Source organism: Leucopleurus acutus (genome assembly GCF_964270905.1).
Source record: "Leucopleurus acutus genome assembly, chromosome: 9".
NCBI classification, from domain to species: domain Eukaryota; kingdom Metazoa; phylum Chordata; class Mammalia; order Artiodactyla; family Delphinidae; genus Leucopleurus; species Leucopleurus acutus.
In genome coordinates, this window is record NC_139144.1 from 57044194 (window position 1) to 57070259 (window position 26066).

Below are 26066 nucleotides of genomic sequence, written 5' to 3' on the forward strand. Positions count from 1 at the left end.
CTGCATCACCAGGGAAGCCCTCAAAATAATTTTTGTAAAAAGAGGAGAGGGTTTTTTTTAGTATGTTATTTATATCAGAAAACTTAGAAGCTTTCATTATTAAGATGGTTTGATTTTGTTTTTTCTCTAAATGATTATTGCTTAAGTGTTCAGAATCTCTCAGTGAAGTCTAGTGTAAATCTGGGTTCATGGGCTCAAATCATCCTTTGAATAGGGCAACTTCTATGCATACCATGCTTTTTGTGCAGTGAAAATTAAGAGACATCACAGTGCTTAAAATCCTTCTGTGTAGTCCTAGGTGGCCTGAAATACCACATTTTAGAGTCAATCCTTGGAGTCACTCCAAAGAGGCTGAAAAGTCACATACATGGGCTAAGAAGGGGACTCGAACCAGGCAACACATCATCATGGAATAATTTATCAGAGAATAGGTTCTTAACAGGACCAAGGTAGCTGGGTGATACCCAGCAGGGGACAAGACAGACTGTACTTGATGGGTGAGGTAATGGAAAGGGTAAAGCAAGGGCTGGAAAGGCCTAAGGCATACTGACTTTCCTACAGAGGGAAGTGATAGGCTTTGGTGGGGTTCAGAGTCAGGCAGCCGCAAGGCTGAATTTCACAGCATTCGTAGAGCTTTCCTGAGGAAACCTGACATTTGATACATCTAATCCGATCACTCACGTACTTACAGCAGAAGTTACTAAAATGAAAAAAAGTTAAAGCAATTTATTACAGGGTTTCAGTGGATATGAATAAGAAGATGTACATGGGATTACAAAGGCCAATGAACAAAATTCAGTAGGAATTCCCAGGTTTTATTGTCACGTGACTCGTTATTTTTGGTTAAGGCAGTCCCTCTCGGATCAAGGATAAAGGGATGTGCATTTGGCAGATCAGAGGGTTCTCATGTCAGCAAGTCTGTGGAATGAACTCAGCCTCAGTATTGCAATAGCACTGCAATCTATTCTTTGAAGGTCACCTTTACCCAATGTTCTCTTTGGCAGACTCTGCTGGCTACTGCTCAATATCCACTCCATATGCCACTAGCTAAGAGAAGAACCCTGAATGGGTCAGAGATCCTCCCTTCTCCCATATGACAGGAGAAAGATGAACTCACCCATCTCCAGGGTAACCCTGATTATTATCAACTCATCACAGAGACAACTTTCCTTTTGCCAAGGAGTGGTTTAACAGCGGTTTGACTCAATTCTGGCCAACAAGACTTTGGAAGTTTCAGTAAAAAGGCTTTTCCTGGATCCCCAGAGTGAGACAGAGGGGGAGGAGGTCTTTTTGTCTCCTCTGGACATGAGAGTGGCAAAGCAGCAGAGCTGGAGCCACGCCTGGGGCTGCCCAACCTCTGGACTAACAGTTGTGTGAGATTAGAATCTCCTATTATGTAAGATTCTTTGAGTCAGACTTTTCCATCATTTTTAACCCAAAAAATCCCAACTAATTCACTACCAAAATGTGCTATAGGTAAACAATTTCATAATATGAATAAGTAAAATCACTGCCTACAGTAAACCTAAAAAGTTATACTACCTATGGGATTCAGGAATTATTTTTGAGAATCAAAGCCACTAATAAAAGAAGCTTCTTAATATGTAGCTCAAAACACACCAGGTTTTTGTTTTCACGATTAATCAGATTTCCATACTACTATCAAAGTTATCTTTCTGAATTTACAACTTAATCGCTTAAAAACTTTGACAGTCCTCCATTGCCAACCAGATAAAGTCCAGATAGTATGGCAATCAAGAACTCACTTAGACATACCTCTCAGGCCCCCAACCTAATATAATTTGCTTAATCTCCTAGTTCCCCAGCTGCCTGAACTTGTTATACAACTCTGCCCCAAGGCACTTTCACATGACCACATCATTGTTCTCTTTTCTCTGCTTTAGATAAACCCTGTCCTAGTAAAGTCTTACACCGCTTAATACTCAGAATAAAATATCAATTTTTCTGTGAAGTTTTATCAAAAGCCCTTTAATGGGCAAGATCGTTCATTCCCTCCCTGGATTGATACCACTAGAATCAGCTTTGATCATCTTGCACTATAGATCACTGGATAGGTATTTGTTTCCTCCACACAGTCAAGAGTAACCTGAACACCAAGATCATTTCTCTGATCTGAGTTGAATCTGATTAGGGTTTACAGATTTCTAATCAAATCTCTTTTGGTTAGAAGAGAAAAAGACATGAAGAATTTCACTGGTGGGTAGGGAAACAAATGTAGCTCTTTTTTAATTGATTGTTTCAACCTTAAGGATATTAAGAACTTATTCCCTTAGAATTCTAATGTTGTTTTAAAATCCTGATTATCACCTCAAACCCTACTTATGGCTAACTATTATAATATTGTTAAAGCAGATATATCTGAGATCCTGTATTTTACCTAATTTAATTATTATGTGTAAGGCAATCCTCCCGAAAGACAAGTAACTGTAATGCTTTTGTTACTGATTCATGTGTTGTTTCAATATTTGATTAAAAATAAGAATAAGTGATAGCTGTCAGTCCTTGGCTTTTTTATGTAATAAGGTGATGATATACAATTGAATTAGCGAAATGAAGATAAGGATCAGTCTATTAACAAATAGAAATCAGTTCTAAAGTAAAAAGTGAACCTGGTTGTCCCAGAAGGCAAGAAGTCTTTCTTTTTTTTTTTTTTTTTTTCAGTACGCGGGCCCCTCACTGCTGTGGCCTCTCCCGTTGCGGAGCACAGGCTCCAGACGCGCAGGCTCAGTGGCCATGGCTCACGGGCCCAGCCGTTCCGTGGCATGTGGGATCCTCCCGGACCGGGACACGAACCCGTGTCCCCTGCATCGGCAGGCGGACCCTCAACCACTGCGCCACCAGGGAAGCCCCAAGAAGTCTTTCTTGTTGGCCCAGAAGGCAAAGAAGCACTTAAACATTAATGGGTTCATGTCAAAAGGACATAGGAACCAAAACGAAAGGGTTCCCACTAGCCAACTTTGGGATAATTTGAGCATCACAAAGACTAATGACTGTGATCGAATGTAAACATTTCATAAATAAAAATGCACAAGTCTACCACCCTATGTTCAAATTTTTTAAAAGAGATAGAGATGTACCTTTGTGTTTAGGGATCCATATATAAGGGGTAAAACTATATAATGGTATAAATATAGACTTTATAAAAGGTTGTACCCAGTCTGTACTGGCCCTCTGGACACACAATAGATATTACCCTCTGCCTGAGAATAGTTAAGGTTAACACTCACGGGACAAGAGTATACAGTACAACCTGCCACATCAGATCTCACTGGCTGAGGACGTATGCCAACAGGTATTTTTACAGGGTGTGATAACAGATTCTTACATGTCTTTTGTATGTGTGAGAAAATATTTCAGAGACAAAGAGCAACAAGCAGGCTCTATGCAGATGGTGTCACCTGGGTAAGCATGTACCTTACACCTCACTCTACATACTCTTTACTATAAAACAAATATCGCTATTACAGAACAGGTGTCCCGTTACTCAAACTGCAAAGATTTTGTTCACCCAATATTTTAACAATCGTATCATAAACTTAAATTATATTAAATAAATCTAGGGAATCCTATTTACTGTACCTGCTGTCACAGTTCCCTGTGGTTGGGCTATACCACTATCACTGCTAGATAATTTAACAGAGTTCAGTAATTTGGCACCTGGGAGAAAAACAGCAGTGAGCTGATAATTTAATCTCCAACATGTCTCCTAATCACTATAAAAGCACACAAGAGTTTCTATGCAATTATGCAAAAACATTACACGTTTCATTGTTGTACATTAAGACTATTTACTATATCTAGCAAATTACATTTTCAGCTCATCTAATAAATCTGTAATACAAAAATATACATTAATCATTTTAACTATAAAAATAGTATTTATATGGTATTTTCCTTGAAGAACTAACACCATAAATAGTCTTGGTTATATTGAATAATTCTGTAATTATTTTATTTACAATTTAAATAATGTGCTTACAAGTATGCTGAAATCTCCAGATTCCCCTATTAAAAGAGCAGATCATGCTAAAAACATCTCAAGGTCATATTTTAAAGACAATGTGTTTGCACTAAGGCTGTACTTTAAAAAGCCAGCCAGAAAGCAGAAAGCTTAAATAGACCAGTTTAATAAGAAGATGCACAGGGAGCTGACTCCACTACTCAGCTCCGATCTCTCCTTATAAAAGGGCTGACCTGAGCCTTGCAGTAGCTTCCTCCTCACCCATGAGCTTGGCCTTCTAAACCCTATAAAAGGCTCCAGCCCCTAGGGTCCAATTGCCTCTAGGATTCCTTCCAGATGCCCCTTCCAAAACAACTTCATGTCTTAGCTTTAGGATTGGCTCTCTGCCTTGGGTCACTTTCTGGCTCTTTGTCACACATACCCAATGGCCCTTCCAGTGACTTCCAACCCAGTTCCCCCTTACTCTGGGCTACGCAGCTGTCCCACTAACAACCGAGGCTACCCTGGGCTAAGCTCAGGAGACTTTCTGCCTGTGAGAGGAAGTTGTAAAGTCTAGTTTTAGGATTCCTAGATTAAAACTACCACTTTTCAACTCAGAATAAACAAGAGGAAATGAAATATGCTTTAGCTAAGGCATAAGAGTTGTGAGGTCTACTTAAAGTTCCTTAGGGTATTCTACCAATAGTGGAATCCTACCCTTCAAAAAGTGTCAAAAGTTCAAGATATATTTCAAAGGTAGAGCTTTATTATGAACCAAAGAGCTTAAGATCATAATCACGAGAAGTATGAAACTCTTTCCAGATTTACCATGGACATGGAATGGAAAACCTGAAAGCTTAGCAACTGTTTATACTTGACACCACCCCGCCCATGAAATAGAGCTTACAGAGAAACAGCTGTTAACTGCACCATTAAAAACTCAAAAGTCCACTCTGGAAAACAGTTTAGCATTTCTCAAAACAATTCAACATAAGCCTACCACAGGACTCAAAAATTCCACTTCTAGGTATCTACCTAAGAGAAATGAAAACTTACATCCACACAGAGACTTATATGTGAATGTTCACAGCATTATTCATAATAGCCCCAAACTAGAAACAACAATGGAGAGATATAATGTGGTATATCTATACAATGAAGTAACACTCAACAATAAAAAGAATGAAGTACTGACACATCTACATCAGAGATGAACTTCAAAAACATGCCAAATAAAAGAAAAAAGACACATGTTGTGTGATTCCCTTTATATGAAATGTACAGAAAAGGCAAATTTATAAAAAAGTAAATTAGTGATTGCCTGGGGCTAGAGATAGGAATGGGGATTAAGTTTAAATGGAAATGAGGGATATTTTTGGAGAGATGAAAAGTGTTTTAAAACTGATGTTATGGTAGGGCTTCCCTGGTGGCACGCACAGTGGTTAAGAATCCACCTGCCAATGCAGAGGACACGAGTTAGAGCCGTGGTCTGGGAAGATCCCACATGCCACGGAGCAACTAAGCCCATGCACCACAACTACTGAACCTGCGCTCTAGAGCCCGCGAGCCACAACTACTGAAGCCCGCGCACCTACAGCCGATGCTCCACGACAAGAGAAGCCACCGCAACGAGAAGCCCGGGCACCACAATAAAGAATAGCTCGCGCTCGCTGCAACTAGAGAAAGCCCGCACACAGCAACAAAGACCCAATGCAGCCATGAAAAAATAAATTAAATTAAAATTTAAATAAACAGATAAATAAATAAAACTGATGTTATGGTAATGGTTGCACCACTCAGTAAAGTAACTTTTAAAAAATCATTAAATTGTATAACGTGGAATGGATGAATTTTATGACAAGTAAAAATACCTCAACAAAAATTTTTTAAGCTTTTTTTTTTAAATAAATTTATTCATTTTTGGCTGTGTTGGGTCTTCGTTGCTGTGCACGGGCTTTCTCTAGTTGTGGCGAGCGCAAGCTACTCTTCCTTGTGGTGCGCAGCCTTCTCATTGAGGTGGCTTCCCTTGCAGAGCACGGGCTCTAGGCGTGTGGGCTTCAGTAGCTGTGACACGAGGGCTTCAGTAGTTGTGGCTCATGGGCTCTAGAGTGCAGGCTCAGTAGTTGTGGTGCACGGGCTTAGCTGCTCCGCGGCATGTGGGATCTTCCCAGACCAGGGCTCGAACCCATGTCCCCTACATTGGCAGGCAGATTCTTAACCACTGAGCCACCAGCAAAGTCCCTCAAAAAATTTTAATGAAAAGTCTTTAATTTTATGCAATAAATGTTTCTAAAAGTTTGTGCATATCGGGTTATATTTGATAAGATAAGCACAAATAAAAGTAGCATTGGGAAAGAAGATATAATAATAGATACAGAAGAAATTTTAGAAATTATTTTCTAGAAAGCATGTGTGGGGAATTCCCTGGCTTCCCAGTGGCTACTCCACACTTCCACTGCCAGGGGCCCAGGTTCAATCCCTGGTTGGGGAACTAAGATCCCGTAAGCTGTGCTCAATGATGTGGAAAATTCTTTGGGAAAATGCAATTTCCCAAAGTTGGCTTAACAAGAAGTAGATGAATACATCAATACCCATCAAAAAATAGCTTATCAATGTCTTATCTATTAAAAGTGTTACAGGACCAGTCAGGATAAAGATAAGGACTTTTAAACATTAAAATATATATGTATGAGTCCTATACACACAAGATAATGTTTCAGGGAATTTTTTCTAAGTGAAAAATACCATTTTTTACAGCCTTTTAACTCTGATACCAAAAAAGAAAAAAAAAGACTAATGCCAATCTCATTTATGATTGCTGATGCAAAAATTCTAAATAATGTAACAGCAAAATTATTTTAGTAGCTAGTAATGGGGTACCTAAAGAGACTGGATCTTATAATTTTAAGCTATAAAACTCCTTAAAGTCAGTTGCAGCATTCTAAAATGAAAACTAGAATTTGTGATTGGGCAACCTTCCCTTTTTGGAGGGGCAGGTCCCCCTATAAAACCCTCAGAGTTGTCTGAACTGTGGGGAAAGCTTGAACCAGTAGAGAAAAGCAATTACACTCACCTCAAGGTGTTAATTGCAGAGTTAAGCCACTACAGGTCTGTTGCTTGTCAGACTGCTCCACTCCCAAAAACTGTCTGTCCTTGTCTAAGCACTGGATCAGAGGAAATTAGGGGCCCGAGTTAAAGTAGGAAGGCTGTGCAATCCTGATCTTTTCTTCACTTCATGCAGGAGGAACAACTGTGACAAGGAAATGTATTCGGTGCTCTGAGCTATAGGCACCCCACATGGGATATTGTTTGAAGTTAAATAAGCCATCCTTTGGGAAAGGTATTGTCAAGCCATGGGAGTCAAGTCAGATCATAACTCTGAAAGCAGGGGTTCAGTTTCACCTTCTGAGAGTGGATGTCCCCATTGCTTTTCACCTTGAAAGAAAATGTAAGGTACCTTGGACCGGGAAAAGTAAGGACTTTCCCTTTTCTCTGCCTGGCTCTGAGCAGAGGATATGTCTGTGTGCTCCCAGTGGTATCAATGACCTCTTCAAGAAGGCTTGTGGATGGGTTTGGACTTGTGGGTTCTTAGCGGGACCACTCCTGGCAGATATAAGCAGCCATCACTGGTGGAGGACAGCTGTGCCCAGCAGCGCAGCTGTCATGAGGGTCAATGCTGGGAATGTACCGGAGGCAAGAATAGAGTGGCAAGATAAAAGACTAGAGAACAAACCTCACAAACAGTTGAGGGAAAAAAACACTTGGAGATGGAGGTAATTTACAGAAGTAAGGCCAGCTGGGACTTGTGCCATAGTAATTTAGATAAAAACAGGAGGTGTGATTCCATTTGATAATCACAAGGAGAGAGGCCAAGAACAACGAGTTATCCAACGTAACAATATAGAGTTTATCCTCTATAGTCAAGAATAATTTCTAATAACAGGAAACATTACTGTACTAAATCACAATAAGTCAAATAAGAAAATCCATATGTTCACTTGCATTGATTAAAAAGGCATTCAATAAAATCTAATACCCATTCCTTTAAAAAAAAGAGAAAATTTAAACAAGATATAGGATGCTGGTTTAACTAGCTAAAGACTAGTTAAACTAGATAAACTACATAAAGACTAGCTCTCAAAAATCAAGAATCGACATCCTACTTAACAATAAATTCTAGAGATTTTCCTATTACCAAAAGGACCAAGACAAAAATGCTATTATCATCAAATAATAGAGTTCAGGAACTTCTAGAAAACGCACTAAGGTGCACAATAGTAATAAGAAGTACCATCTTGAAAAGAAAAATAAAGCTCTCATGATTTTCCAGTCATGCTATTGTCAAACTAGAAAACCCAAAAGAAACAATGAAAAATCATTAGTGATATTAAGAATGACACCAATAATTAATTATAAAATATGATGGAAAAAATATCCACAGTAGCAACAAAAAAAATACAATTCCCATGAATATATTCTACATAAAATGTGCAGGACCTACAAAAACCAAAGTATTAAATTTTATCGATAGACAGAAAAAAGTTGCTTAAATTAAAAAAACCCAACAACAACCATGATACTGATGGAAGGACTTAGTACCATAAAAGGTGGACTTTTCTCAAATTAAATTATAGGTTTAGTGACAGTCCAATTAAAATTCCAAAAAGAAAGTGACAAAATTACCCTAAATTTCCACCTAAGAAAAGGCAAAAATATCTAAGAAATTTTGCAAAATGAAACTAAAATAACAAGAGAGTTTTCCATGCTAGATACTGAAACAGTTATATAGCTACAATAAATAGTATGGTGGTACTAGGCCCAATAACTAATGAATAGATCTTTATAAGAGATTGCTTTGAGAAGACATTAAAATACACAATAAGTAAATACAATGAATAAAGGATCATAAGTCAGTGCAGAAAAGAATGAATAATGCAACTTATGGTGCAGAAAATACCAGTTACCTCTGCTTAGACTGTTATCCAAAGTCTTTCCTGTGGCCTAAGAGGATCCTTCTAACTTTCTACATGATTTGGGCCCTTCTACCTTTCCAACCTCATTTAATAACCTCTTGGCTCCATTCCAACCTCCTAAGCCATCTTCCTGTGTCTCAAATATACTGTTTGTTCCTGCCTCAGGGCCTTGACACCTGCTGTTCTCTCTGCCCCTTCAGTCAAAAGTCATCTCCTCAGAGATGGCCTGTCCCTGACAACCACTGCTCAAATAGCACCCTCACCTCCATATCAGGCACTTGCTATTAATGGCACTATCACTCTGAAATTCTTTGTTTACATGTTCATTGTTTTTCTGACTAGAATGCAAACTCCCTAAGACTAGGGTACTTATTTCCTTGTTTGTCCTGAGACCTCAGGGTGTAGAAGAACTCTTAGAAATTACTAGAGGCTTAAGAAATGAATATATATGTATACATATGTATGTATGTACACATGTGTCTGCATTCATATGCATTATGTACCTACATGTGTGTGCCTTGTGTATAAACACATGTGCACACATGTTTATATACACATATGTGTGCATAAAATGAAGATAAGGATGATTATTGATAATAACTATTTAACACAGATTTGTGCTCTACACAAAAATTTTGTATTAAACGTACGTATAAACAAATACCATAATGAATTTAAACAGCAAGATAGTTACAGATTCATTAATAACAGTGAAAGATCTCATGCTTTTCATTATCGTCATATAACATCATCATTTTTAATTATAATCTTATCCTCGTCACTTATTTTTATCTACACTGTAAGCATTCTATTTACCCCATTGAAAATAGGGCATGGTTAAGTAAATGAGACTCTTCCAAACTTAACCTTCGATTCCAACTGAATTCATTCCCTGCCTTTTACCTATTGTGATTCCTACTTTCCTTGCAAATTCAAGAGTCCCAGTGGAAAGCAAGCGAAAGATGACTAATTGGCAGATGATTCCCTAAATGAAAGAAGACAAGATGGACTTGCTCACTTGAATAGAATTTGGGTGTTCCTTGTCTGACCTGGCTCCTGCTTCTCCTCCCACCCCTGGCTCTACGTCACCTCCCATCTGCACAGGCAACCCATCTCCCAACAGCTGTCACGTTTGAGTCCCTGGATGCCCTCCCTACATCCCTGTGCCCCCGTGAAGTAGGAAAAAAAAAGAGACTGATATAAGAATCACAGAGTGAGAGAAACTATTTTTGTTGTTATTGAAATAAGGTAAAAGTGAAAAAATCTATTTTTTAAAAAGCCAAAATTTAAGCATTGGATCATCTCAAGATCTGATAGCTGGACAGCAGAATCCCTTCCACATACACACAACTATATTTAAAATAGATAATCAACATTGTTAATCAACCATACTTCAATATAAAATAAATATTTTTACAAATTATTGACAAAAAAAGATGGGTTCTCTCTTTATCGTTATGTGTTTCACATTCTAAAACAACCAACTACAGTCCACGTGGAGTATTTGCTTCTTTGCATGGTGTGTTGTGTGGGGTGTGTGTATGTGTATATGTGGTTTATTTCTGTCAGGTCACCAGTTGTAAAAAAATCAAGGAGTTCTGAAAAGAAATTTTTTCAATATTCTTGCATTACTTTGGGCAGTTTAATTATCCACTTCGTGAAGAAGACAGGAGAGAGTTACAGGAACAGACCTGGCCTGAATTACTTCAATAATAGAGTTAAATATCTTTATTGACCCTTATCTTTTTTTTTCTTTTCTTTTTTTTTATAGAGCAGGTTCTTATTAGTTATATATTTTATACATATTAGTGTATAGATGTATCCCAACCTCCCAATTCTTCCCACCACCACAACCCCCCAACTTTCCCCCCTTGGTGTCCATACATTTGATCTCTACATCTGTGTCTCTATTTCTGCCTTGCAAAGTGGTTCATCTGTACCATTTTTCTAGATTCCACGTATAGGCATTAATATATTTGTTTTTCTCTTTCTTACTTCACTCTGTATGACAGTCTCTAGGTCCAACCACACCTCTACAAATGACCCAATTTCATTCCTTCTTATGGCTGAGTAATATTCCATTGTATATATGTACCCCATCGTCTTTATGCATTCGTCTGTTGATGGGCATTTAGATTGCTTCCATGACTGGCTATTGTAAATAGTGCTGCAATGAACATTAGGGTGCATGCGTCTTTTGGAATTATGGTTTTCTCTGAGTATATGCCCAGCAGTGGGATTGCTGGATCGTATGGTAATTCTATTTTTAGTTTAAGGAACCTCCATACCGTTCTCCATAGTGGCTGTATCAATTTACATTCCCACCAACAATCCACACCCTCTTCAGCATTTATTGTTTATAGATTTTCTGATGATGCCCATTCTAACCAGTGTGAGGTGATACCTCACTGTAGTTTTGATTTGCATTTCTCTAACAATTAGTGATGCTGAGCAGCTTTTCATGTGCCTCTTGGCCATCTGCATGTCTTCTTTGGAGAAATGTCTATTTAGGTCTTCTGCCCATTTTTGGATGGGGTTGTTTGTTTTTTTAATATTGAGCTGCATGAGCTGTTTATATATTTTGGAAATTAATCCTTAGTCCATTGATTCATTTGCAAATATTGTCTCCCATTCTGAGAGTTCTCTTTCCGTCTTGTTTATAGTTTCCTTTGCTGTGCAAAAGCTTTTAAGTTTCATTAGGTCAGATTTGTTTATTTTTCTTTTTATTTCCATTACTCTGGGAGGTGGGTCAAAAAGATCTTGCTGTGATTTATGTCAAAGAGTGTTCTTCCTATGTTTTCCTCTAAGAGTTTTATAGTGTCTGGTCTTACACTTAGGTCTTTAATCCATTTAGAGTTTATTTTTGTGTATGGTGTTAGGGAGTGTTCTAATTTCATTCTTTTACATGTAGCTGTCTAGTTTTCCCAGCACCACTTATTGAAGAGACTGTCTTCTCCATTGTATATCCTTGCCTCCTTTGTCATAGATTAGTTGATCATAGGTGCGTGGGTTTATCTCTGGGCTTTCTATCCGTTTCCATTGATCTATATTCAGGTTTTTGTGCCAGTACCATATTGTCTTGATTACTGCAGCCTTGTAGTATAGTTTAAAGTTGGGGAGTCTGATTCCTCCAGCTCTGTTTTTTTCCCTCAAGATTGCTTTGGCTCTTTGGGGTCTTTTGTGTCTCCATACAAATTTTAAGATTTTTTTTCTAGTTCTGTAAAAAATCTCATTGGTAATTTGATAGGGATTGCATTGAATGTGTAGATTGCTTTGGGTAGTATAGTCATTTTCACAATATTGATTCTTCCAATCCAAGAACATGGTATATCTCTCCATCTGTTTGTGTCATCTTTGATTTCTCTCACCAGTGTCTTATAGTTTTCTGAGTACAGGTCTTTTACCTCCTTAGCTAGGTTTATCCCTAGGTATTTTATTTTTTGTTGCCATGGTGAATGGGATTGTTTCCTTAATTTCTCTTTCATATCTTTCATTGTTAGTGTACAGGAATGCAAGAGATATCTGTGCATTAATTTTGTATCCTGCAACTTTACCAAATTCATTGATTAGCTCTAGTAGTTTTCCGGTGACATCTTTAGGGTTATCTATGAATAGTATCATGTCATCGGCAAACAGTGACAGTTTTATTTCTTTTCCAATTTATATTATTTTATTTCTTTTTCTTCCCTGATTGCCGTGGCTAGGACTTCCAAAACTTTGTTGAATAATAGTGGTGAGAGTGGACATCCTTGTCTTGTTCCTGATCTTAGAGGAAATGCTTTCAGTTTTTCACCATTGAGAATGATGCTTGCTGTGGGTCTGTTGTATATGGCCTTTATTATGTTGAGGTAGGTTCCCTCTATTCCCACTTTCTGGAGAGTTTTTTATCATAAGTGGTGTTGAATTTTGTCAAAAGCTTTTTCTGCATCTATTGAGATGATCATATAGTTTTTGTTCTTCAATTTGTTAATATGGTGTATCACATTGATTGACTTGCATATATTGAAGAATCCCTGCATCACTGGGATAAATCCCACTTGATCATGGTGTATGATCCTTTTAATGTCTTGCTGGAATCTGTTTGGTAGTATTTTGTTGAGGGTTTTTGCATCTATATTCATCAGTGATATTGGCCTGTAATTTTCTTTTTTTTGTAGTATCTTTGTCTGGTTTTGGTATCAGCGTGATGGTGGCCTCGTAGAATGAGTTTAGGAGTGTTCCTTCCTCTGCAATTTTTTGAAAGTTTGAGAAGGACAGGTGTTAGCTCTTCTCGCCTGTGAAACCACCTGGTCCTGGACTTCTGTTGTTGGAAGATTTTTTTTTTTTTTTAAGAAGATGTTGGGGGTAGGAGTTTATTAATTAATTTATTTATTTTTGTTGTGTTGGGTCTTCATTTCTGTGCGAGGGCTTTCTCTAGTTTTGGCGAGCGGGGGCCACTCTTCATCGCGGTGCACGGGCCTCTCACTATCGCGGACTCTCTTGTTGTGGAGCACAGGCTACAGATGCGCAGGCTCAGTAGTTGTGGCTCACGGGCCTAGTTCCTCTGTGGCATGTGGGATCCTCCCAGACCAGGGCTCAAACCCGTGTCCCCTGCATTAGCAGGCAGATTCTCAACCACTGCGCTACCAGGGAAGCCCTGTTGGAAGATTTTTAATCACAGTTTCACTTTCATTACTTGTGATCAGTCTGTTCATATTTTCTACTTCTTCCTGGTTCAGTCTTGGAAGGTTATAGTTTTCTAAGAATTTGCCATTTCTTCCAGGTTGTCCATTTTATTGGCATAGAGTTGCTTGTAGTAATCTCTTAGGATGCTTTGTACTTCTGCGGTGTCTGTTGTAACTTCTTTTTCATTTCTAATTTTATTGATTTAAGTCCTCTCCCTCTTTTTCTTGATGAGTCTGGCTAATGGTTTATCAATTTTGTTTATCTTCTCAAAGAACCAGCTTTTAGTTTTATTGATCTTTGCTATTGTTTTCTTGGTTTCTATTTCATTTATTTCTGCTCTGATCTTTATGATTTCTTTCCTTCTACTAACTTTGGGTTTTGTTTGTTCTTGTTTCTCTATTTCCTTTAGGTGTAGGGTTAGATAGTTTTTTGAGATTTTTCTTGTTTCTTCAGGTAGGCTTGTATTGCTATAAACTTCCCTCTTAGAACTGCTTTTGCTGCATCCCATAGGTCTTGGATCATCATATCTTTGTTGTCATTTGTCTCTAGGTGTTTTTTGACTTCCTCTTTGATTTCTTCAGTGATCTCCTGGTTATTTAGTAACGTATTAATTAGCCTCCATGTGTTTGTGTTTTTTTACGGTTTTTTCCCTGTAATTGATTCCTAATCTCATAGCCTTGTGGTCGGAAAATATGCTTGATATGATTTCAGTTTTCTTAAATTTACCAAGGCTTGATTTGTGACCCAAGATGTGATCTATTCCAGAGAATGTTCCATGTGCACTTGAGAAGAAAGTGTAATCTGCTGTTTTCCGATGGAATGTCCTATAAATATCAATTAAATCTACCTGGTCCACTGTGTCACTTAAAGCTTGTGTTTACTTATTAATTTTCTGTTTGGATGATCTGTCCATTGGTGTAAGTGAGGTGTTAAAGTCTCCCACTATTATTGTGTTAGTGTTGATTTCCTCTATTATGGCTCTTAGCATTTGTCTTATGTGTTGAGGTGCTCCTATGTTCGGTGCATATATATTTATAATTGTTATACATTCTTCTTGGATTGATCCCTTGATCATTATGTAGTGTCCTTCCTTGTCTCTTGTAACATTCTTTATTTTAAAGTCTATTTTACCTGATACGAGTATGGCTACTCCAGCTTTCTTTTGATTTCCATTTGCATGGAATATCTTTTTCCATCCCCTCACTTTCAGTCTGTATGTGTCCCTAGGTCTGAAGTGGGTCTTTTGTAGACAGCATATATATGGGTCTTGTTTTTGTATCCATTCAGAGAGCCTGTGTCTTTTTGTTGGAGCATTTAATCCATTCACGTTTAAGGTAATTATCTATATGTATGTTCCTATGACCATTTTCTTAATTGTTTTAGTTTGTTTTTGTAGATCCTTTTCTTCTCTGTGTTTCCCACTTAGAGTAGTTCCCTTAGCATTTGTTGTAGAGCTAGTTTGGTGGTGCTGAATTCTTTTAGCTTTTGCTTGTCTGTAAAGCTTTTGATTTCTCCAACGAATCTGAATGAGACCCTTGCTGGGTAGAGTAATCTTGGCTGTAGGTTCTCTTCCCTTTCATCACCTTAAATATATCATGCCACTATCTCTGGCTTGTAGAATTTCTGCTGTTAACCTTATGGGAGTTCCCTTGTATGTTATTTGTCGTTTTTTCCTTGTTGTTTTTAATAATTTTTCTTAGTCTTTATTTTTGTCAATTTGATTACTATGTGTCTCGGCCTGTTTCTCCTTGGGTTTATCCTGCCTGGGACTCTCTGCACTTCCTGGACTTGGGTGGCTATTTCCTTTCCCATTTTAGGGAAGTTTTCAACTATAAACTCTTCAAAGATTTTCTCTGATCCTTTCTCTCTCTATTCTTCTCTGGGACCCCTATAATGCAAATGTTTCGTTTAATGTTGTCTGAGAGGTCTCTTAGACTGTCTTCATTTCCTTTTTTTTTTTATTCTGTTCCATGGCAGTGAATTCCACCATTCTGTCTTCCAGGTCACTTATCCATTCTTCCGGCTCAGTTATTCTGCTATTGATTCCTTCTAGTGTATTTTTCATTTCAGTTATTGTATTGTTCATCTCTGTTTGTTTGTTCTTTAATTCTTCTTGGTGTTTGTTCTTTAATTCTTCTAGGTCTTTGTTAAACATTTCTTGCATCTTCTCGACCTTTGCCTCCATTCTTTTTCCAAGGTCCTGGATTATCTTCACTATCATTATTCTAAATTCTTTTTCTGGAAGATTGCCTATCTCCACTTCATTTAGTTTTAGTTGTTTTTCTGGGGTTTTATCTTGTTCCTTCATCTGGTACACAGTCCTTTGTCTTTTCGTTTTGTCTATCTTTCTGTGAATGTGGTTTTCGTTCCACAGGCTGCAGGATTGTAGTTCTTCTCGCTCCTGCTGTCTGCCCTCTTGAGCCTTTTCCTTCTGAGGAATCTTTCACAATAAGGTATAACACCAGTTCTTGACCTCTAGAAAGATCCAATGTGGCCGCAGGACTAGTTTGACCAGGCCAGGCCATATGATTGGTTTTATTAACATATCTGTCCCAAAGAGTGAAATTTCACACCTGTGTGACCCCTTGAAGGAGTTGAGAACTACTTCCCACCCTTCATAGTCTTAATAACACAGGAACTGGCTGTGCTTTTCATTTTTAATCATCCCATAGTCTTTATCTGCCTCCTGTACAAGTTACAACCTAAAGGTTGAATTAGTATATAATTTGGTTACAGATAACCTTGTTTACTGAACATTCAGAAGGAATATTATATAATGATACTTTTCCTTCCTTCCAATCTAAAAATATGTATTATTGGATCCCTCCTGCAACTGGAATCCAGCTACACAAGGACTTACTTAATTTGTCTCCAGTTTCAAACAAGACAAAAAACTGTACCTGTTCCATAGCCCTATAAATTGCTTCATAAGGAAAAAAGCTTAGGTTAAAGAGTTCCCGAGATGGTGGAGTAGGAAGACCCCGCGCTCACCTTCTCTCAGGGTCTCTCACACCAATATGACAACTGTTTTCAAGAAACTGGTCTTCCCTGGTGGTGCAGTGTTTAAGAATCCACCTGCCAATGCAGGGGACATGGGTTCGTTCCCTCACCTGGGAAGATCCCACAAGCCGCGGAGCAACTAAGCCCATGTGCCACAACTACTGAGCCTGTGCTCTAGAGCCCACAAGCCACAACTACTGAGCCTGCATGCCACAACTACTGAAGCATGCACGCCTAGAGCCCATGCTCCACAACAAAGAGAAACCACTGCAATGAGAAGCCTGCGCACTGCAATGAAGAGTAGCTCCCACTTGCCGCAACTAGAGAAAGCCCGCACCTAGCAACAAAGACCCAATGCAGCCAAAAAATGAAAATAAATTTATATACAAGAAACCACCAATGTGAAAGACCAGAGCCTATCAGGAAAGACCTTCTATGGCTGAAGAGAGAAAGGAGGAACCACAGCGAGACAGGAGGGGCAAAATTGAGAAAGAGTCCAGACCCATACCAATGGGTGGGCGAGCCACAAACGGGAGAATAGCTATAACTGCAGGGATTCTTCCCAAGGGGTGGGGGGTTGGAGCCCTACATTGTGCTCCCCAGCCCAAGGGTCCAGTGCCAGGAAAATGAGCCCCCAGAATGTTTGGCTTTAAAGGCCAGCAGGGATTACTTTTGGGGGAGCCCGAGGGCTGCGGGAAATAAAGACTCCACTCTTAAAGGGTACACACAAAATCTCACATACTCTAGGACTCAGGGCAGAAGTAGTCATTTGAAAGGAACCTGTGGCAGACCCACCTGCTGATACTGGAAAGTGTTCCAGAGAGGCAGGAGGAAACTGGAGACCGAGACATGGGCGGCAGCCACTTTGGGGAGCTCGTTCTACCACGGAGACACTGGTGCTGGCGGGCACCATTCTGGAACCCCCCCTCTAGCTTATTAGCTCCAAGAACCAGCCCCGTCCCCACTCACCAGCCTGCAGGCACCAGTACTGAGACTAGACAAGCCAAGCGACTAGCTGGGAGGGGACACAGACCCACCATCAGCAGGCCAGCTGCCTGAACACCTGTTGAGCCCATAGCCAATCCTGGATACAGCCCTATCCATCAGAGATTCCAGGACGTGGCCCCACACACCAGGGTGCAAACACTAGATCTGGGACCCCCCAGGGTCCTTCAGCTAGAGACATGGGGAGCCTGCTCCACCTGCAGTGCACAGGCACCAATCCCAGAACCCCCTGGGCTATAGCCCTGCCCATCAGCCAGCCAGTTCTAGCCTTGGTACCAGCCTCACCCACCAGCAGGTGGACATCTGTCCCCAAACAACTGTAGCCCTGCAGCCTGCCATGGCAGGGCCCAGTCCTCTCACCAGCAGGCCAGCCCCAACCCTGAGACACCTCGGGGCCCTTAGCCAGTTGCCCCAGGATCTGACCCCATTCTTCAGCAGGGAGACACAACTTCGGGATACCCTGGACCCTGCAGCCAGCTGTATCAGGAACTGGCCCCACCCAACAGTGATCCAACACCAGCTCTGGGAGCCCTGGACCCTGCAGCCAGAGACCCCAGGACTAGACCCTGCCCAGCAACAGGTCAACTCCAGATTTGGGACACCTTGGGCACCTCAGCCAGTGGCCCTGGGATCTAGCCCCACCCACTAGCTTTGGGACCCCCAGGGCCCTTCAGTCAGAGTCCCCAGGATCCAGCTCCACCCACCAGTGAGCCAGCACTAGGCCTGGGACTCGCTGGGGTTCCACAGCCAGCCTTGTCGTTACGCAGCCCTACCAACCAGTGGCCAGCAGCCTCCACACAAGGCAGGGCCTGACAACCAGCTGAACAGGGGGCCAGCCATGCTGACCAGCACATCCACAGTAGTCCACCCACCACAACAGAAGGACCCACACAGCCCACATAGGGAGAACCCCTGGAGTACATAGCTCTGGTGAGCAGACCTGCTGGAACGTATAAGATATCTCCTACAAAAGGCCACTTCTCTAACACTGGGAAACATAACCAACCTACCAGATACAAAGGATGAAATTTTGCATTTTCCACAACATGGATGGACCTAGAGGGTATTATGCTTAGTGAAATAAGTCAGACAAAGACGAATACTTTATGTTGTCATTTATATGTGGAACGAGAAAATAAAATAAATGAATCAATATGTCAAAACAGAAACAGACTCACAGATATACAGAACAAACTAGTGGTTTCCAGTGGGGCTAGGGAAGAAGCGGGGGGGGCAACACAGGGGTAGAGGATTAAGAGGTAAAGATGACTATGTATAAAATTAATAATCTACAAGGATATACTGTACAGCACAAGGAGTGTAGTCATTATTTTATAATAACATTAAGTGGAGTATAGTTTTGAATCACTATGTTGTACACCTGAAACGACTATAATATGGTAAATCAGCTATACCTCAATAAAAAAATCGTTTTAAGAAGAAAAAGTAAAAACAAACAACCAACAAACTACATTAAATAACTGTTAGTAAGCATATGAGTGAGGAAAAAAAAGAAAAGAAGGAAGGAACGGAGGGAGGGAGGGAGGCAGCGAGGGAGGGAGGGAGGGAGGGAGGGAGGAAAACTTAAAGAGCATCATCGATTTTTCATCTTTCTGCTCCTTAACCAATATAACCACTAGACAATATATAAAGTGAAACCATGAAATAAAAACATTCTCCATAAAAATAAGAAAAAAAACCTTTGTATCAAATCATCCTAGACCATAAAGCATAAAGAAAATAGATACCTGACATCTATGTTTAATATAGATCCCAGGCCGAAAAAAACAAAAACACACAAAAAAACTTTGCATATTTCTCAGCCCAGGAAATCTCTATTTATGCTATTATTTTATCCTTTGTACTGCAATAAGAAGAAGGGAGCTTCTTTGTACTGCAATAAGAAGAAGAGAGGTTCTTGCCAGTATCTAGAAAGAAATTTTGCTTCACCCTTAGTATTCTAAGCTTCATGCTCTGATAAGTATGGCCATATGTGTCTCCCCTTCAGGAACAGAAAACTATAATGCTTGGATTCCTCCAGAGGAAGTGAGATGGCTTGGGCAGAATGAATAAATATCCTTTCTTCTTTGGGGTACTGAAAGTCAAGGCATTACAAATGTCAGAAACCAGAAAACAAGGCAGCGGGTATCTAGCAGAACCATGATTTGAAGGAATGGAAAGGAGTCATTGAAATAGAGACCTAGGAACCTGACTTTCCAAATCATACCTAGATGTGTATGCTCAGCTTTTTTAGAAGCCAGCCCCAAACATTTGCCCTCTTTCTTTTTTGCTGCTTCACTCTTCCCCAGTTGACAGCCTCCACCCTCATCCATCATCTCCTCTGTCTCCTGGCCTATTCCAGCCTTTAGTTTCTAAGTCAATATGACTTCCCAACCTAGAATTTAGTGCCTATTCTGGGCTAAGGATACAACAATAAATGAAAAAACATCTCAGCCCTCAATGAGCTTAAATTCTAGATGGAGGAAAAAGATAAAAAAATAATAAATTTAAAAAATTTTTTAATAAATTAAAAGTTAAAATACAGAGAATTAGTTGACCATATGACAATGATGGTCATCAAATTTTTGACCTGCAAAAATGGCAGTTTCATGAGTCAACCTTTATATTAAATTGTGATAATATTTTAAAAATTAAGCAAGGGAGAATAGGTAGTAGGGTGTATGGGAAAGTGAGCACAGAGAGGGTTACAACTTAAAACAGGGCAATCAGTGTCTAAGTGGTAGAATTATATGAGATTGTTTTTCTACTCTTTCATTATTTTTCAAAGGAGCATGCATTCCTTCATAATGAGTTTTTTAAAACTTTATGACATTAAAATTGCTGAAAAACTGAAATGAGTCATACAAACATGTAAATTTTAGGGTATTTACATCAAGCAGGAATATAAGATACAGATCATATTAACACAATCTTATTCACGCCCTATGAAATTAGGGTAAAATACAGTGTGGTATAAAACATCTAATATTTATGTTCTAAGCCATAAATTTTAAAAATAAGAAAGAAACTATTTTAATGAGTATTGTAGAAATACAACTTATGTTACATTTTTTAAATGTGCATGATCAAAGAACAAAACACTCCCATTGTTAGATCACCCAAATAACAGACTGCCATCTAACACATGCTTTTCAGTATTTAAATTGTTTGTGAAACAAAAATGTGGGGAGAGGGAAGCACTACTTACAAAATGTACCTACCTACAAGGCAGCTTAATTAAAAAATAAACTAATATATAACTTAAAAACTAAAACAATAACTATGGTATGATGACAACTTTGTAAATAAATTCCAGAAAAATTAGGATACTAGTAAAATTAATTATTAAATTAATCTATTAAACATAGACTAAAATCTAAAAGGAAGAAGTGAATTCTCCTGAATACTGATTGACCTCGCTCAATAATCTTAACAGTGCACATGTGCCCTTTCCTCAAAGGAAATCTCTAAACCAGCACTGTGCAACAGAACTTTCTGCAATGTTGGAAATGTTCTGCCTTGTCCTATAAGGTAACCACTAACTACACATGGCTACTGAGCATTTGAAATGCGGTTCATGCAACTAAGAAACAGAATTTTTTATTTTATTTTAATTATTTAATTTTAATTTAAACAGCCGCAAGAGGCTAGTGGCTACCTACCCAGATAGTACAGCTCTAAGAACTGCCTCTTGCATCCTTTTTTTTATTAACTCAGAGTCTTCCACCTGGCTGATTCCCCACTGTAGATAAACTAGGCTCTAGTTCTCACTCTCGGTCTACCATACTGTCCTCCTGGCCTCAAACTTTCTTCCTAAGTTGTTGCATAGCTGATTTCAGCAAAGCTGTGGTCCAGTGCTGCTCAGCTCAGAAACACTGGCTGACAGAGCCCTGGTCTCTTCCTGCTTGCCCAGGATAAGAAGTGGGATACTAATGCTTTTTTTAAAAAGTGAATAGACAACTAAATGTCCTGTAAGACTTCTTAGATACTAACCCAGAGGGAAGAGATTAAATCCAGTGATTTATCAAAAGCCACTCCCAAACTTAAAATTCTACTATCCCAAACCTAAAATTCTAGGTAATGACAATTTCCAAAATTATATAGTATTTACAGAATAATTCCAGTACCTTAAACCTTACAAAACTCAACTCCCAAATCAAAGCATCTAATGGCATTATTTGGAATCACACTATCATGCAACCAGTCCCCTGACTCACTGAGCAAAAAGGGTAACTTACCTTTTCTGCTGTTCTTAAGAAAGATGTTTTAATATTCAAAGTATTATTTTCATAATTTATTGTCATTCATAGGAACTTAGGTCATCTATATCTTTATGCAAAATATTGGAGTAAATCTTTCCCTCAATTTTACATTCTTAAAGCTGTTATAGTTGTTCAATTTCAAGCGGATACCCATTTTCTGTTATTTACCAGACTTTATAACTTACAGTCAGTAGATACAATAGTTTTAAATATAGTATTTAACTGATATTAGAAAACAAAGTAAAATATACTAAGAAAAAAAATTTTACAGCAGGATAAGAAACTGGATTCAATGTGTATCTGAAAACAGTGAGTGCAGCTCAAGGAAAACTTACTGATTTAGCAGGACATCAAGAATAAACGATGTTCCAAAGGCACCCAGCAGGAAGCTTGCCTGGTCAACGTGAGTCAACTGCAATATCAGAAAGATAAAAGGTATTTATTATTCAGCCATAGAGATCAAATGATAAGCACTTCTCACGATCATTTGAAAGTTTTATAATATAAATTAGAAAAACAGTTCAACATAGAAATTAAATAAAAACAGAGTAAAATTTGCACCTTCTTAGAAGCTATTCACTAATCTGAAGTAAAGTACCACTTAATCAAGGAGGGCAAGTACTCTCCCTTTCTGCTTTATCTCAAGTGGTTAAACATTTCATTTCCAAGAAGACTGAACTACATTTCATTCTGTTTTAGATGCTGACGCCTTTAAAATTAAGCTTTGTAGATTAAAAAAGAAATAGGGAAAAATATGTTCAATACAAGAGTAAATTAAGATGATGAATGTGATCCATTTACAAGGAAGACATCTAAACTTCTAAAAAACCCTTTTCATCCTATCTCAAATACATACTTTCGAAGTAATAGTTCAGTTCTAATTTACCAAATGTAATTTCATAGAGGTTTCCACAATTTCCTAAGAGAAAAACTGAGCCTCTGCCCATCTACTGCAAACATCACCCATCAAAAGTTTATTGGGAAAAAAAATCACTATTTCCTATGCCAATCTAGGGACTCCCAGAGAAAATCACAAGGGACTCTAAAAAACATACAGTGTTACCAATAACATTAATATTAGCATATTGAATAACCACATGTAATAACTGAAAAGAAAGGAGGAAGGAAGCAGAACTATTTATTTTGACTTCCCATATTAACAGTAGCTATACCTGAGCAGTAGAACTATAAATTATTTGATTTTTTGGTTCATATTTGTCTATAGTATCCAAAATTTCTACAATACACATGTATAATTCCTGCAGTGAGAAAGGCAAACATACACTATTTAGAGATATAAACCATCTGAGCAACTGTATTTACGTAGCAAGTGAGGCAGATGGTCGTGCTGCTCCCCGAGAACCAGCGCATCTTAGGAAGGGACATTCTAGGATTCTGTGGGGCACAAAGGGCACCTCAATCATACCTATGATTTTCACACTCATTAACCTATGGTATCAGGAGAAAGGAGAGTGCTTAATAATCATAAAGCTTTCTGGAAACAAAAGATAACCTTTCCATTTAAAAATCTTTGAAATAAGTGGGAGTGGGAGAATGCCACACCTCAGTTGCTAACACATTCCAATCCTCGTGAAACCGCAAGAATGAACTATCTGGATACTTCTTAGCCTCATTAAACATCCAACCCTAACTCCTCACTCTTCCCAATTAACACCCAGGTTATCACCAAATTCTGGCTTCTTTTTTCTTTTTATGATGGTTCTTGGATCCACACTTTACTCTTCATTTCATATCTGCCACAGTTCATATCCTCCCTGATTTTCCTAAAACTGACTCCTTACCAAAACCCCAAATGTAAGTCCTATATTTTCTACTACATCAAATACAAACTTTCTCTCTCTGCATATCAATATCCTCCACAATCACCTCCCCCCACCCCAGACATAACAGCACACAAGTTCCCAAGGACCCACCCATATCCCATTCACACTCAGTTCTCTCTTCTACTCTTTAATTCCACAAACTATGTGCATTCCAACTCTTTCTATAGCTTTCATTCATCACTTGTGATTTTCCAAACCAGACCCTGGGTAGTGATCTTCACCATGGCCATTTCCCAGAAATGGCCCTATTCATCCTTCAAGACTTAGATCAAGTTCCTTTTTGTATTAGTCTACCCGGGCTACCATAAGAAAGTACCACAGACCGGATGACGTAAACAACAGAAATTTGCTTTCTCACAGTTCGGGAGGCTGGAAGTCCAAGCTCAAGGTGTTGGCAGATTTGGTTTCTCCTGAGGCCTCTCTCCTTGGCTTGCAGATGGCCACATGGTTTCCTCTCTATGCATGTGTACCCCAGGTGTCTCTCTCTCTCTCTCTCTCCCCCCCCCACCCCGCTAAGGATATCAGTCATATGGGATTAGCATCCACCCTTACAACTTCATTTAATCTAATTACCTCTTTAAAGACCCTGTCACCAAATACAGTCCCATTAGCATTAGGGCTTCAATATATAAATTCTGGAAGGGACACAATTCAATCCAAACTTTCCTCTCCCAGGAAGTCTTCCCAAACCCTTCTAGCTTCCTTCTCTCCTCTTCCTCAATACGGTTCATTTTGATATGAAGGCCTCAGTACTGACCAGCATCAGGTATTCAATAAGTATTTCCTGACTGACTGACTCATTTGAGGGTTTGTTTGATCAATCACCTGGATGCACACATGAACAAGAATTACACAGCTATAAATTACCTGCTTACAGAAATGCCATCCTTCCACCAAGTTGTTCTTAATGCTATCTCAATGGATAATTTCTTTTCTCTAAAAGCTCTTTGAGTTTCCTGAAGTGCTAACAACCATGTTTGGGGAACAGCCTGGGGAAAGCTCTGTCTCAATTAAAAAGAACCTCTCTCTCCTCCATTCTTTCTCAGCATTTATTGTGAACATGGCAGAGGACACATGTTATTCATCACGGCATCATGATTACAGCCTGGATCAAAATAACATTACTATTCTTTTTTAGCAAGATATTTACTGTTTGCATTAATTCTGTCTAATTCTTATATTTTCTTTTTCCTGCAGCTTCAGTTTACAACTGGTATTTTCCTTTATTGATCTCATCCATGTCCCAAGGAGAAACCCATTATGCAAATTCAACAGAAAATCTATTGACAGCATGTTTAACTGCCGTTAGTGAAAAATGTTTGCATTATTGATAGTAATAGGAACGGGATTATATTATTATTGTTTTAATGTAAGGAAGGCTTCCTTAGACTATATACAGATTGATTCATTCAACAAACATCTTCTGAGAGTCTACCAAGTGCTGGGAACTCTTCTGATTTGGGGGACAAGATGAAGAAGACTGATCATGTTTCCGCTCTAGTGGGGCTTATCTTCTAGTGGAAGGAGATAGAAAGTGACAAATAAAATGACAGAAAATGAACAATAGATAAAAAATAAACTTAGAATATAAATACACTGTTCTCAGATTTAATAAAACAGGGTAAACAGGTAACCAGGGTAGACAGGGTTCTAGGTGGTATGGAGGCCTCTCTGAGGAGATGACATCTGGATGATTAGAAGGGATCTATGGCAGACAGACTGACGGCCCCAAAGATGACCACACTCTAATCTCTGGAACTTGTGAACATGTTACCTCACACAGCAAAAGGGACTTCGCAGATGTGATGAAGTTAGGGACCCTGAGATGGGGAGAGTATACTGGATTATCCAGGTGGACCCAAGGTAGTCACCAGAGTCTTATAAGGATCGGAGTCAGAGAAGGAAATGTGATGATGGAAGCAGAGATTAAAATGAGGTCAGGAAAAGGCCACATGCCAAGGAATGTTGGCAGCCCCCGGAAACTGGAAAAAACAAGGAACAATTTTCCCCTAAAGCCCCCAAAAGGAGCACAGCCCTGAGAACACCTTCATTTTAGCCTTTTAAGACCTAATTCAGGCTTCTGATCTCTAGAACTGTAAGAAAATTCACTTTAGTTGTTTTATGACATTAAGTTTGTGGTATAACGTGTTACAGCAGCAATGGGAAACTAATATAGCATCACTGGCGATGTCCCTGAACATTTAGAAAAGCAACTCCAATAACGAGTTGATTGCATCAGTGCTCAATGTCATTTTCCTCCGTGGCTGGGTTAAAACCAAGGCACCTGCACCAGTAGAACTGACACTCATGAAGGCAAAAGGATCAAACTCCAAACATAGGACCTCCCAGCCAAAAC

General features: G+C 39.0%; 1 protein-coding gene across 1 annotated transcript in view; it reads right to left on the bottom strand.

The window, feature by feature from the left end:
• ADAM22 (ADAM metallopeptidase domain 22) overlaps positions 1 to 26066 on the bottom strand; it is a 241009-nt gene that overhangs the window by 180075 nt on the left and 34868 nt on the right. The window contains 1 exon segment of the mRNA XM_082845888.1: positions 22202 to 22278. Within this exon segment, the coding sequence (XP_082702014.1) occupies positions 22202 to 22278 (77 nt within the window).